The 12,803-nt window shown below is 36.6% G+C and overlaps 2 protein-coding genes across 51 annotated transcripts in view; one reads left to right on the top strand and one right to left on the bottom strand.

The window, feature by feature from the left end:
• The window catches only part of LOC141378555 (uncharacterized), an 876,211-nt gene that overhangs the window by 651,011 nt on the left and 212,397 nt on the right, over nt 1-12,803 (bottom strand). The window lies entirely within an intron of this gene.
• The window catches only part of ank3a (ankyrin 3a), a 189,904-nt gene that overhangs the window by 76,693 nt on the left and 100,408 nt on the right, over nt 1-12,803 (top strand). For all 50 annotated transcript variants that reach the window (XM_073928436.1, XM_073928413.1, XM_073928427.1 and 47 more), the window contains exons 2-4: nt 8,359-8,460; nt 10,753-10,851; nt 11,945-12,043. In XM_073928436.1, coding sequence (XP_073784537.1) covers nt 8,359-8,460; nt 10,753-10,851; nt 11,945-12,043 — 300 coding nt within the window. The remainder of the gene's footprint in view (nt 1-8,358; nt 8,461-10,752; nt 10,852-11,944; nt 12,044-12,803) is intronic.

Genomic DNA, 12,803 nt, shown 5'->3' with positions numbered 1-12,803 from the left:
TTTGGACTCAACATACCAAAAATATGTAGTTAGCAATCATAATTTCAGTCTGTTAACCTGTTAGCCAGCACTCAATTTTGGGGATTTACACTTTAAATAGTAACAGCTCCTGACTCCATTAAGCTACAAACATAAATTTGACACTTTGAGCTTTACTGTGGTAAAATATGAAGTTAGATGTTAAAAAATATAAAAATTTATACATTATGAAGTCATAAGGAAAAAAAGATTGTATTGTGTTCAATATTTGTTTTCCATATAGAAACACAGGAAACATTAAAACATCGCCTTGATCAGAAACATTTGTTACAATTACGCAATACATGCAATATATTTACAAAGACAAAAACGAAGGATGTTTTTGCAATAATTTTATTTAGTTTTTAGTTAGTTTTGTATGTACACAATAAAGTTTCAGTTATTTCTAATTAAAAAAACTTGTTTTTATTTGTATTTTATTCATTTATTTTATTTTTTATTTTTGTAATTTTAATGTTTTTCAAATTTAGTTTTTTCATTCGTTTTCGTTAACTATAATAACCTTGATTGACAGCTGTTTGTGTTGCTTTTCAGTGAACTATGGACCGTTGTAGTAAATGCTGCTAATGTTAAGCCTTAATGCCACTGCAAATACCACATACTGTATAATGACGTTTCCACACAAAACTCACTTTAGTCTAGTGTTTGAAATAAGTCCTTCTTTGAAATATCTTCTTCCACAGAATAAGGCACGCAACATATTTCATAGTAGCATTCCGTTAAGTAGTGACAAAGGCATTGCATCATTACACTTATTACACTTATTATCAGGAAAATTACAACACAGATAAACCATACGTTGCCGTGGCCATGTGTTTATTAATCCAGTTGAATCAAATGAAAGCAGTTTATCCTACCAATGCTATATGTACTGCTATTTATTTGATTTCTTCTCCTACCTAGTTGTTCTGTGCGACTGGAGATAGAGAGAGAGCGCCCTCTGGCCTTTGGAGGAGATTTACTACTAATCACATCACCATATTTTCCTCATATGATGTGCAAGACAATTGCAGCTAAATCGCAAATGTGATTTTATCTTGATTTATTGTTCCGATCTAATATAGTATATAGCAGCATTTAAGAAAAACAGCTCACTGAAGAAGGTAAAGGAAATAAAAAACATTCAAGCACAATTCCAAGGAACAAACACACAAATGCACTATATGCGAAACCAAATAAGACAAAGCTGACCTCAATCAGAATCTGAAAGGAAACAGGAATATTCAGGAAAACAAGATAGTAGCCAAATGTCCTTGGGAACAGAAATTAAAAAACAATACAGAAAACAAAACTGAATGTGACACCCGTGTATTTTAACCAAAATGTTCATGTTTCCATAAAATTATTATCAGCAGATGCTTTAATCCAAAGGGACTTAAAAAATGTTAACGATAGAAGCAATAAATACCATCAAAAGGGCAACAACATGTGATTGCTTTGAGACATACTGTATCAGTTCATATAATGACTTACACTTAGCAATGTTATTTTTTACTAATAAATAAAAAGAATGGTGGCACGTTGGCTTAGTCCCAGCTGGCCAGTTGGCATTTCTATGTGGAGGTTGCATGTTCTCCCTGTTTTGGCTTGGGTTTCCTCCTGGTGCTCTGGGTTGCACCACAGTCCAAAGACATGTGCTATAGGTGAATTGGATGAACTAAATGGGCTGTAGTGAGTGAGTACGTGTGTGTGTGAATGAATATGTATGGGTGTTTCCCAGTACTGGTTTGCGGCTGAAACAGCATCCGCTGCATAAAACATATGTCGGAATAGCTGATGGCTCATTCCGCTGTGGCGCCCTCTGAAATAGAGACCAAGCCGAATGAAAATTAATGATTAAATAAAAATAAACAGCTGTACCTTTTTGAGTTTGTGTTCAGTCAGACAGTACATATGACATTTTTCTGTAGTTTCTCACACAAACTCCCACCTTTGTGCTTCACTTACTGGGAAAATCTTTATCTTCTGTGGTGACCAATGCACGTATTGTTTTTGTGTAACTCCAGGCAGATACAAAGATCAAATAGCATCTGTTCAGATAAAGATAAAGTTGTAAATGCTGTCAGATGTGGAGGGAAGATTGTGTTGGCGTTATGAACAGTGTCAAGGTAATGTAAAGTTTAGCGTTTATGTTTTATGGAGGTTGTGGGTTATCTGTGATGCTAGGGTTATTTATGATACATATATATATATAGGTTGTATATGGATGTTTGCATTTGGATAATGAGCATTATATTAATCCTAGATAGTAGTCTACTGTATGTTGTGTCCTGTATTGTAAGAATTGTAACTACTGTTCAATCATTTAAAATCAGCAAATATTTTTATTTTAGTTTATTCTCTTAATATTTTATTCAGCAAGGATGCAAGTCAAACTAATGCTCTTCTTTTAAACTTTTAATTCCGAAAAAGAAAATGTAGCTTTCCACATTTTTTCAACACTGATTATAATGGTTTCTTGAGTACAAAACAAGCACATTAGAATGATTTTTCAAGGATCATAGGACACTGAAGACCTCCAATGCCATCACAGTAATTCATTACTTATATTTATAATTATAATATAAAATAGCTAATAATATAAAATATAATATAACATTGCTATAATATAAAAATGCTCTAGAATCATTTGAAAATAATTTTTCAGAACGCACTCAATGTGTGAATTATTATTCATCCTTTCTTCACGTCAACACTGGGATTCCCTCAAGGATCTGTTTTAGCTCAGTAGTTATTTTCTATATACATTAATGATATAGGCCATGGAAGAGGCAAATATATATACAGTTGCACACTCCTTAAACCAGGCTGTACATTATTTACGCAATGCTTTTCAAGTACTACAGCGTTCATTACAGAAGTTAAAATTAGTTTTGAATTCAATAAAAAGACTAAATATATGATTTTAAGCCATGGCCGCACTAAGGTAACAAACCAGACAATCACATTATCGATAGGTGTTCCAATAGAAAGAGTTAGCTCTTATAAATATCTAGATATTTGGATTGAGATATTCACATTGTGTTATTGAAAAAGCTTTAGGTCGAAATTAGGTTTCTTATACCAGTCAAAACATTGTTTTTTTATAAGGCCTGTAAGAGATGTGTAGAGGGTACATTCTTTTCTATAATTGATTATGGTTATCATCTAAATATGCATGCAGCCGCTACACTACTTAGAAGACTAGATTCTGTTTAACATATGCTTTGTCACAGGTGCAGACTCACAGTCACATTACTGTATTTTGTACAATTGCTTAGATTGGTTATCTCTATATCAAAGGAGAAAATAAAATTTGTACTTATTTACTTTAGAGGCTCTCTTTAGGTAAACTACCATCCTGTCTTTCTAATTTGCTAACAATTCTCTTAAATAGCCAACGCATTTGGTTCCTGTATTTGGTTAACAGTCCCAAGGGTATTGTCAAAACTTGCCAAATGGGCTTTTTCTTTTATGCTTAATCTTGATTCCGACTCTGATTACCTTTAAACATGTTCTATATAACTTCTTAAAGGATACCTGTAATTGTTTTTATGATCTGATTTTTTTTTTACGAATAGTGATTTCGGTGTGTGTGTGTGTGTGTGTGTGTGTGTGTGTGTGTGAAACTTTTGTGCTGTCTCACTGGAAGAAGAGATAGCACTGTCCCAATGTGATCTTCTGGCTTAATAAAGAAAAATAAATCAATCAATCAATCAAATTTATACTAAAATATAATAGTATTTCACAATAATGCAGTATATTTGTACTTTTAATTCAAACATAAAACAAATCAGTCCAAATTTTTGTTAGGTGGCCATAACTGCTATGTTCTTGCATCAAAAAATAAACACAATGTACTTACAGTTCATAATGTATTGTAAAACACTTGTGAACTGGTGCTCTTGAGGTGGGATACAGATAGGACAAGGGTGAGTTAAGGTGAAAGTAATGGACAACAGTACATAAATACATAAATTGTAACAAAATATTAATGTCAGTGTGAGTATATGTTAGTTAAGACCACTGAATATAAAGTGGGACCAAAAAATCTTTCACTGAGCAGAGTTTTAATCCAAAGCTTTCATTATACTTTATACAATCCCATCAGAGTTATGGTTTTGTTCAAGGGCGCTGTGATAATAGACAGGAGTGGCAACTCGTGCCTCAGAATGAACCCAGATCGTATCTATTTGGATCCCAGCGCTCATGTTATTTAATACAGATGTTCTCTTTGACTAGATATATATGTGGGTGTGGATGGGTGTTGTTATTTTCCTCAACTTAATCCTCCAGGGAAAGAGTTTTGGGTGACAAGCTGGAAAAACTCATTAACTGAAAGACAGGAGGGAAAAACACATACACGCATAGTGTACATGAAATGCCGTTCTCTCTCAGAATTTTTCATTGTGCATGTGGAGCATAATTTGTTTACTGTAAGCATTACCCTCTGAACAAAGGCATTTCTTGGGTGTGCTTTTTAATCCATCATTTTATATTGTACAGGGTTTAAGTGACCGAACGAACAAGCACCCCCCCCCCCCCCCCCACACACACACACACACACACACACACAAGTGACACATACAAACATAGAAATTTACCACTTAATTTACCACTGGAGAAATACCATTCTGTGTCCATCCTAAATAGTTATGAGATATTTCATATTTTGATACATGACAATGACAGAGAGTTTAAATGTATTGTATCTGTACAATATCAGAGTTCTCTCAAATTTGTACCTGCCAATTTTTGGAACAGGTCAAATGCAGAAAAATCTAATCAAATCACTTTTATTGTTACATCATCAACAGCACGTGTGCTATGATGACTGAAAAGCTTAGGTGCTTGCTTCAGACTGTACAAAATACAGATGGTGCAAATAAAATGACAGTGCAAAATACAGACAGTGCAAAATACAGACTGTACAAAATACAGATGGTGCAAATAAAATGACAGTGCAAAATACAGACAGTGCAAATACAATAACGGTGCAAAATACAACAGCATACTCACAAAAAAACAGGACAACGTAAAATTGACAGTGATATGTACAATGAATAGGTGTCCACATAGTTGTAGGCAGTATTGTTTGTAGTGCATGCTACATATTGATGGTGTGCAGTGAGGGGTATGGAAGAGTTTGTCTGTGTGGGGTGTTTTAAGTGTTCATCAGCCTGATAGGCTAAGGGAAGAAGCTTTCCTTCAGCCGGCTAGTGCGTGACCGGATGCTGCGGAACCGTCTGCCTGAGGGTAGCAGAGGGAAAAGTCTATGGCTTGGGTGGCTGGAGTTTGAAGGTGTAGAAGCTTCTACACCTTCAAAACGATACATTTTCAGATTGGAATTGTAAGGTTTTATTAATTGAAGCAATAATTAAAACACCTGTTAACTTATTCGAGTAAACAATTCACAATAAAGTCACAATTTAATAAACATTGATGTAATTCCCTTATATATTCACTCATTCATTTTCCTTCAGCTTAATCCATTTATTCAACAGGGGTCACCACACCAGAATAAACCGCAAGCTTATCCAGCATATGTTTTACACAGAGGATGCCCTTCCAGCTGCAACCCAGTACTGGGAAACAACTATACACACTCATTCACACAAAAACACTACGGCCAATTTACTTTATTCAATTCACCTATAACACATGTCTTTGGACTGTGGGAGAAACCGAAGCCCTCAGAGGAAACCCATGCCAACATGGGGAGAACACACACAAAACTCCTTACAGAAATCCCAACTGACCGAGCCAGGACTCAAACCAGCGATTTTCTTGCTATGAGGCGACTGTGTTACCCATTGTGCCACCATGTTGCCTTTACTTGTATATGTATATATATAAAAAATATCAATATAATTATAAGTCATCTTCGTAGAAATGTGTATATATAAGTGATCTACTGTAGTGAACACCTACTGTACTTGAATACTTATTTCAACATTTTGAAGAATGTAAAAATGTATTGTTGCATAAATGTAAACATGGACTTGGCCTCTGAGATGATCCTGATTGGTCCTCTTCTCTGCATTCAAAGTGCTGATTGGTTTACAAACAAAACCTTACAGAACCAAATCTAAGTTTGACTATGTAGAACTGAAATGGTACACATACACTTACCGGCCACTTTATTAGGTGCACCTGTCCAACTGCTTGTTAATTTAAATTTCTAATCAGCAAATCACATGGCAGCAACTCAATGTATTTAGACGTGTAAATATGGTCAAGAAGACGATCTGCTGCTGTTCAAACCAAGCATCAGAATAGGGAAGAAAGGTGATTTAAGTGACTTTAGTTGTTAGTGCCTGACCATCTCTAGGGTTTACAGAGAATGGTCCGAAAAAGAGAAAATATCCAATGAGTGGCAGTTCTGTGTGCACAAATGCCTTGTTGATGCCAGAGGTCAGAGGACAATAGCCAGACTGGTTCCAGCTGATAGAAAGGCAACAGTAACTCAAATACCCACTCGTTATAACTGAGGTATGCAAAAGAGCATCTCTGAATGCACAACACGTCAAACCTTAAGGCAGATGGGCTACAGCAGCAGAAGACCACACCAGGTGCCACTCCTGTCAGCTAAGAACAGGAAACTGAGGCTACAATTTGCACAGGCTTGCTAAAATTGTACAATAGATGACTGGAAAACATTGCCTGGTCTGATGAGTCTCGATTTTTGCTGCGACTTTGAGATGCGGTCAGAATCTGGTGTCAACAACATGAAAGCATGGATCCATGCTGCCTTGTATCAACGCTTCAGGCTGGTGGTGGTAGTTTAATGATGTGGGGAATATTTCCCTGGCACACTTTGGACCCATTAGTGCCAACTGATTATCGTGTCAACACCAAAGCCTACCTGATTATTGCTGCTGACCGTGTCTATCCCTTTATGATCACAGTGTACCCATCTTCTGATGGATACTTCCAGCAGTATAACGCGTCATGTCATAAAGCATGAATCATCTCAGACTGGTTTTTTAAACATGACAATGAGTCAAATGATCTCTACAGTCACAAGATCTCAATCCAAAGAGCACCTGTGGGATGTGGTGGAACAGGAGATTCACATCATGTGAATGGATGTGCAGCTGACAAATCTGCAGCAACTGTGTGATGCTATCATGTCAGTATAGACCAAAATCTCAAAGGAATATTTCCAGTACCTTGTTGAATCTATGCCACAAAAGATTAAGACAGTTCTGAAGCAAATGGGGGTCCAAACCAGTACTAGTAAGGTGTACCTAATAAAGTGGCCGGTAAGTGTGATTCAAATAATCTGTCGCCGAAGAAGAAAATTTCCACCTAATAACTAGAACCTAATAAATCCAAGGTGACGCAATAGAGGTTTTCCCAGCAGAATCGGTCGAGTTAATTGACTAGCTAATGAGCTTAGAGTTCATGATGAGCTGTTAATCTTGTACTAGGATATAGAAGCACACACTATTATAGAAACCCATCTCTTCTTCCTTTTCCACTCTGTTTTTAATCAATCTCTAGATGAAAATGCATTGAGGTGATGTCCATAATATACCAACAAAGCCTCTTCTTTAGTTACCTTTGGAAAGTGAGTCTTTCCTTCCAGATTGTCTTGCCATCACACACACACACATTGATGGTGAACATGGTTCTGGGTTTAGTGAACTAAATATAGCCTCTCATTTGGAGAAGGAATTCCCCATGTGAGCACGTCTCAGAGATAACCCCATCCTATTCTTCCTAAAACTGTGTGTGTGTGTGTGTGTGTGTGTGCTGCATTGAAATTTTGCTGTGTGTCCTCTTATGTCAAACGCAGTGTCCCTGAATCAAACTGAGGCTGACAAAAGAAGACACATTCACGAGGCACTCACACACACACATATCGCGTTTTCTTCCCAAAAGCATGCTCGAAATATACTCGTGAGATAAGCAAACTCGTTCTGACTGAGAGACTGAGATCAGGAGGGAAAGTGGGAGGAAACTGGTGTCAGAATAATAGCCGTTATTTAGTGTTCTGTTCTGGATCTCTTGATGAGACACACAAGCTGTTTTCGGCTGGATCTTCAGCTGGGAAGTCTGGACTGCCAGTGTTTTGGGGTGTTTCATGCAACTTTGATCCTCTGTCGTGCTGGGATAGTAGACATGGACTTGTAGACTGAAGCCTTTATTATACTGGATGTGTTTGCGGAGACAAATGGATCTTATTAAAAATGGAGCTGGTATGAATTCTATTGATTTCAGTGATTTAGAAAGTTGAATGTCTTTTTGGTTGTTTGACTTTGTCTGTGCTGGCTTTGACCTTTGACCTTGTAATTGGGATAATCAGATGTTGTATGTTTCTCTTATTACTTGCAGTCGGACAGCAATGCCAGTTACCTGCGGGCAGCGAGGGCTGGGAACCTTGAGAAGGTCCTCGATTACTTGAAGACTGGTGTCGATATCAACATCTGTAATCAGGTATGGATCATTTCTGTTACATTTTAATAAGATATAAGGATATCTGTCTCATGACTGGAAGTGATGGTTGTAAATTGTGAAAGTGCTTCTATGCTGTTTTTATGCTGTCACTTTATGATGGTGATTATTTTGAATGAATACTATTGTTTGAAAGTGTGGAAGCAGCACTTTTTTATTTTTTTGTAATTTATTCATTAGTGATACAATAATGTCATTTAAAGCCACCATATACCACTTAAATTGGTCATGTTAGAAATTATCTAAATACTGGGGTTCGATCTTTAAATCCTTGGTCAAACTATTGCTCCGACTTTGATGATGGTGATATTTGAAATTATCACTTAAGACTATAACCTAAACAAATCCCAGTCTGATGCTATTTATTTTGTTTTCACTTAGCCAGAAGGCTAATTCTGCATAAATGGATGGACTCCTCCAACATTTAAACACTTTACTAAAGATGTCATGTATAACATAAATGAATTAGAAAAACACAGCTCTTACATGAAAGGGTCATAAGAGATTCTTTACTACTTGCCAACCTTTTATTACTTTTGTCTAGAACAGTTTTTCTCAACCACGTTGCTGGAGGACCACCAACATTGCATGTTTTAGATGTCTTCTTTATCTTTCACTCCCGCTACAGGTCTTTCAGTCTCTGCTAATGAGCTGATGATCTAAATCAGGTGTGTTTGGTTAAGGGGACATGGAAAATGTGCAGAGCTGGTGATCCCCAGGAACGGGGTTAAGAAACACTGTTCTAGAACACTCCTGCTAAAGAATTGTGCTGAATGTAATTTGTTTTTGTTTGACTGTTTGTTTGACTATTACATCGGGGTTTGTTTGATTGTCTGTTTTCTTTTAGTTTTGTTCTTTCATTAAATAAAAACATTGAAAATAAAAGTGACAGTAAAGACATTCTAATTATGCAGTTTTAAACGTGATTCTTTTGATTTTTGTTTTCATAAATCAATCCTGGAAATTATGTATCAGTTTGCACAAGAATGCTAAGCAGCATTATTTTAACAATGTTATTGATGATTAAGTTTCTGTGTGTAAGTGGTATGATTCTGTCCCTCATAACATTTTGCTTAAAGATCTCTTAAAGAGGTTACATTAACACTTATGGTAACAAAAAAAATTTTGGTAAATATTCTCACTATTAACTATTTGCTTATCAACTGCCTTTATTATTATATTTCCGTGTATAAGTGATATAATCCTGTCCTTCATAACATTTTGCTTAAAGGTCACTAAAAGTGGTTTAAGCTAACACTTACAGTAACAGAAAATATTATGTAAATATTCTCACTAACTATTGCCTTATTACTTGGCCCACACGGAATCTTCGCGTGCACAATTCCGCAGATTTCCACAGATTTTTAGCCCATCATTGATTCTGTTTATTTCCTTGTGTAAATGTGTGTAAATTTATATTTATTCAGTTTTTTAATTAATTTCACTAATATTATTGACTGATATGAAAATATTTATATGATTCATTTACTGTACAGTTTGTAAAGTAATTTTTTCTGTCGTTTAGTAGATAGATTTTATGAGAGACTTGCTTTGTTTACCAAATAAAGTGAATGTAATTGCATTTGCATTTGCATTATTAACATTAAATAAAAGTTAAAAAGGTGTTATTTTTACTTCATATATAAAGTTTGAGGTTATAGTACTCCCAAAATTTTATTTAGCATAGGTCTGCAGATTTTTAACTAAATTCTCAGCAGATAATGTCTGCAGATTTCGTTTGGCTCTACTTATTACCTGCCATTATTATAATGACATTGGCTGTTTATTAATTCCTATAAAGTACCTATTCTGCATGCTTTATTCCACATTCCTTATCAAGGCTAATACCTAAACCTAACTACTACCCTAAAAACTAATAATAATCAACAAACTAGGAGTTTATTGAGGCAAAAGTCATAGTCAATGGTTTATTAATAGCAATAATTGTAACTTAGAATAAAGTATAACAGACAAAATAAATAATCCTTCACACTATGTTTTGTTTTACACTTGCTCCAAAATTAATTTGAATCAATTTGATCTCCTGACCTTCATCAGGCATTTAATTGTTTAAAAATGGCACCTCTTTCTAAAAGAAACCTTTACATTTAGATCAAATTCTGCTCTGCAGTGATTTGCAGCAGTTTACACTGTACATATGATATGTGGGTATATAATTGCATGTTATTTATATTGATCTGTTTCTGGTATCCTGTCCTACCTGGAATTTATATCCTTCCTGTCAATGAACAAATCTTATGTTGTATGTTTCAGAATGGGTTGAATGCATTGCATCTGGCTTCCAAAGAGGGGCATGTGGAGGTGGTGGCGGAGCTACTAAAACTGGGTGCCAATGTAGATGCAGCAACCAAGGTCAGTTTGACACACACATGCATTAGGATTGGTGGTTACATTGACTCAAATCCAATTAAATCACTTTTATTGTCACATCATCAGCAGCACGTGTGCAATGATGAGTAAAAAGATTAGGTGCTGGCTCCAGGTAGTGCAAAATACAATGACATGCTCCAAAACAATATACTATTAACAGTTATCGCCCGTTTCCACTGAGAGGTACAGTCTGGTGCAGTACGGTTTGCTACATTTCTATGGTCGTTTCCACTGTCAAATAGCAAACCGTACCGTACCACTTTTTGGGTACCATTTCGAAAAGGGTACCTAGCACAACAAAAGGGTGCCAATAGGTGGAACAATATGTGCAACTGAACACTATTGAATATCATTGAATATTGAATACTTTTAAATACAATCTGTGCAAAAGACAATAAATATGTAAAAAAAAAAACACACACACACACACACACACACATTGCACACACATGTGTGCACAAATAGAGAAATAGCATTCAGGATATAGATTCAATATAGATTCACTCCACAGTTTCACTCCATAAGCATAATGTATTTCATACAAACTGGCCCACCCCATCCCTACCTCTAAACCCACCCCTCACCTACCGCACCTATAGCAAAAGAATGCCATTAAGTATGATTTTAAAGCATTTTGAGTTACAAGGACATCAAGCATGTGCTCATAAACCACTGTAATAGAGGGCAACTATGTCATACCCATGTCATTGTACAAAAAACTGTCCTTGTAAACCACCAACACACACGCACACACACACACACACACAGAGCTTAAGGAGATGTTTGTATCTGTGTCTGATATCACATGATGTCCTCTGCTCCTGTGAGCACGTTCACACCGGGTATAAAAAGCCTCCAGTGCTCCACAGGAATGAAGTGTGTGTGTGTGTGTGTGTGTGTGTGTGGAGGTAAATTACAGGCCAGCGGAAACAACATCTCTTTGGCAAAGGGGACTGAATGGTGGTGGGCACAAAAGCCCCGTTGGATGGGGTGACACAGACAGGTGGTGGAGAGATTAATGGAGAGATGCCACTCATTCTCTATTGCTCTTGTTTCTCCATCTCCTCTAATCCAGAAAGGAAACACGGCACTGCACATCGCCTCTCTGGCGGGACAGACGGAAGTGGTGAGAGAGCTAGTGACCAATGGGGCAAACGTCAATGCACAGAGCCAGGTACGCACTTCAGCATTTAATATCCACATAAACACATGATCACTGAGACGGGTCGTCCAGCTTTTCTGCAGGGCAGCACAAGTGCACACTCAGTCTGTTGCTATTTTAGATGACCAGCCAATAAACACACACACACACACACACACACACACACACACACACACACACACACACACACACACACACACACACACACACACACACACACACACACACACAGACACACACACACACACACACACAGACACACAGACACACACACAGACACAGACACACACACACACACACACACACACAGACACACACAGACACAGACACACACACACACACACACACACACACGCACGCACACACACACACACACACACACACACACACACACACACACACACACACACACACACAGACACACACAGCTTAGAACTTGAGCTCAGTGAGTTATGAAGGCCATCTACATTACAGAGGTGCCAGTAATTAAGTATTTCCTAAACTGAACCCAACACAGTACACTGAGATGTAAACACTAGTAAAAGGACATATTTTACTCTTTTGCATCATTTTATTGTACATTTTTCTGTGGCATATTAGCCAAAACTGGATTTATATTACTTTTTCCCCTTTTTTGTGTATTGATATTTGCTACTGTAGTTTTAAAGTTGGCATAAACCTAATTTTTATTTCAAAATGCATGTTTTTCATCTAATTGTAAATTATTTGCATTTTAATACATTTAAGTTTTGTAATATTTAATCAAAATCTC

The sequence above is a fragment of the Danio rerio genome, chromosome 17 (genome assembly GCF_049306965.1).
Source record: "Danio rerio strain Tuebingen ecotype United States chromosome 17, GRCz12tu, whole genome shotgun sequence".
Taxonomy (NCBI): Eukaryota; Metazoa; Chordata; class Actinopteri; order Cypriniformes; family Danionidae; genus Danio; species Danio rerio.
Note: the sequence above shows the minus strand (reverse complement) of the source record. Positions and strands in the feature narration are given on the sequence as shown.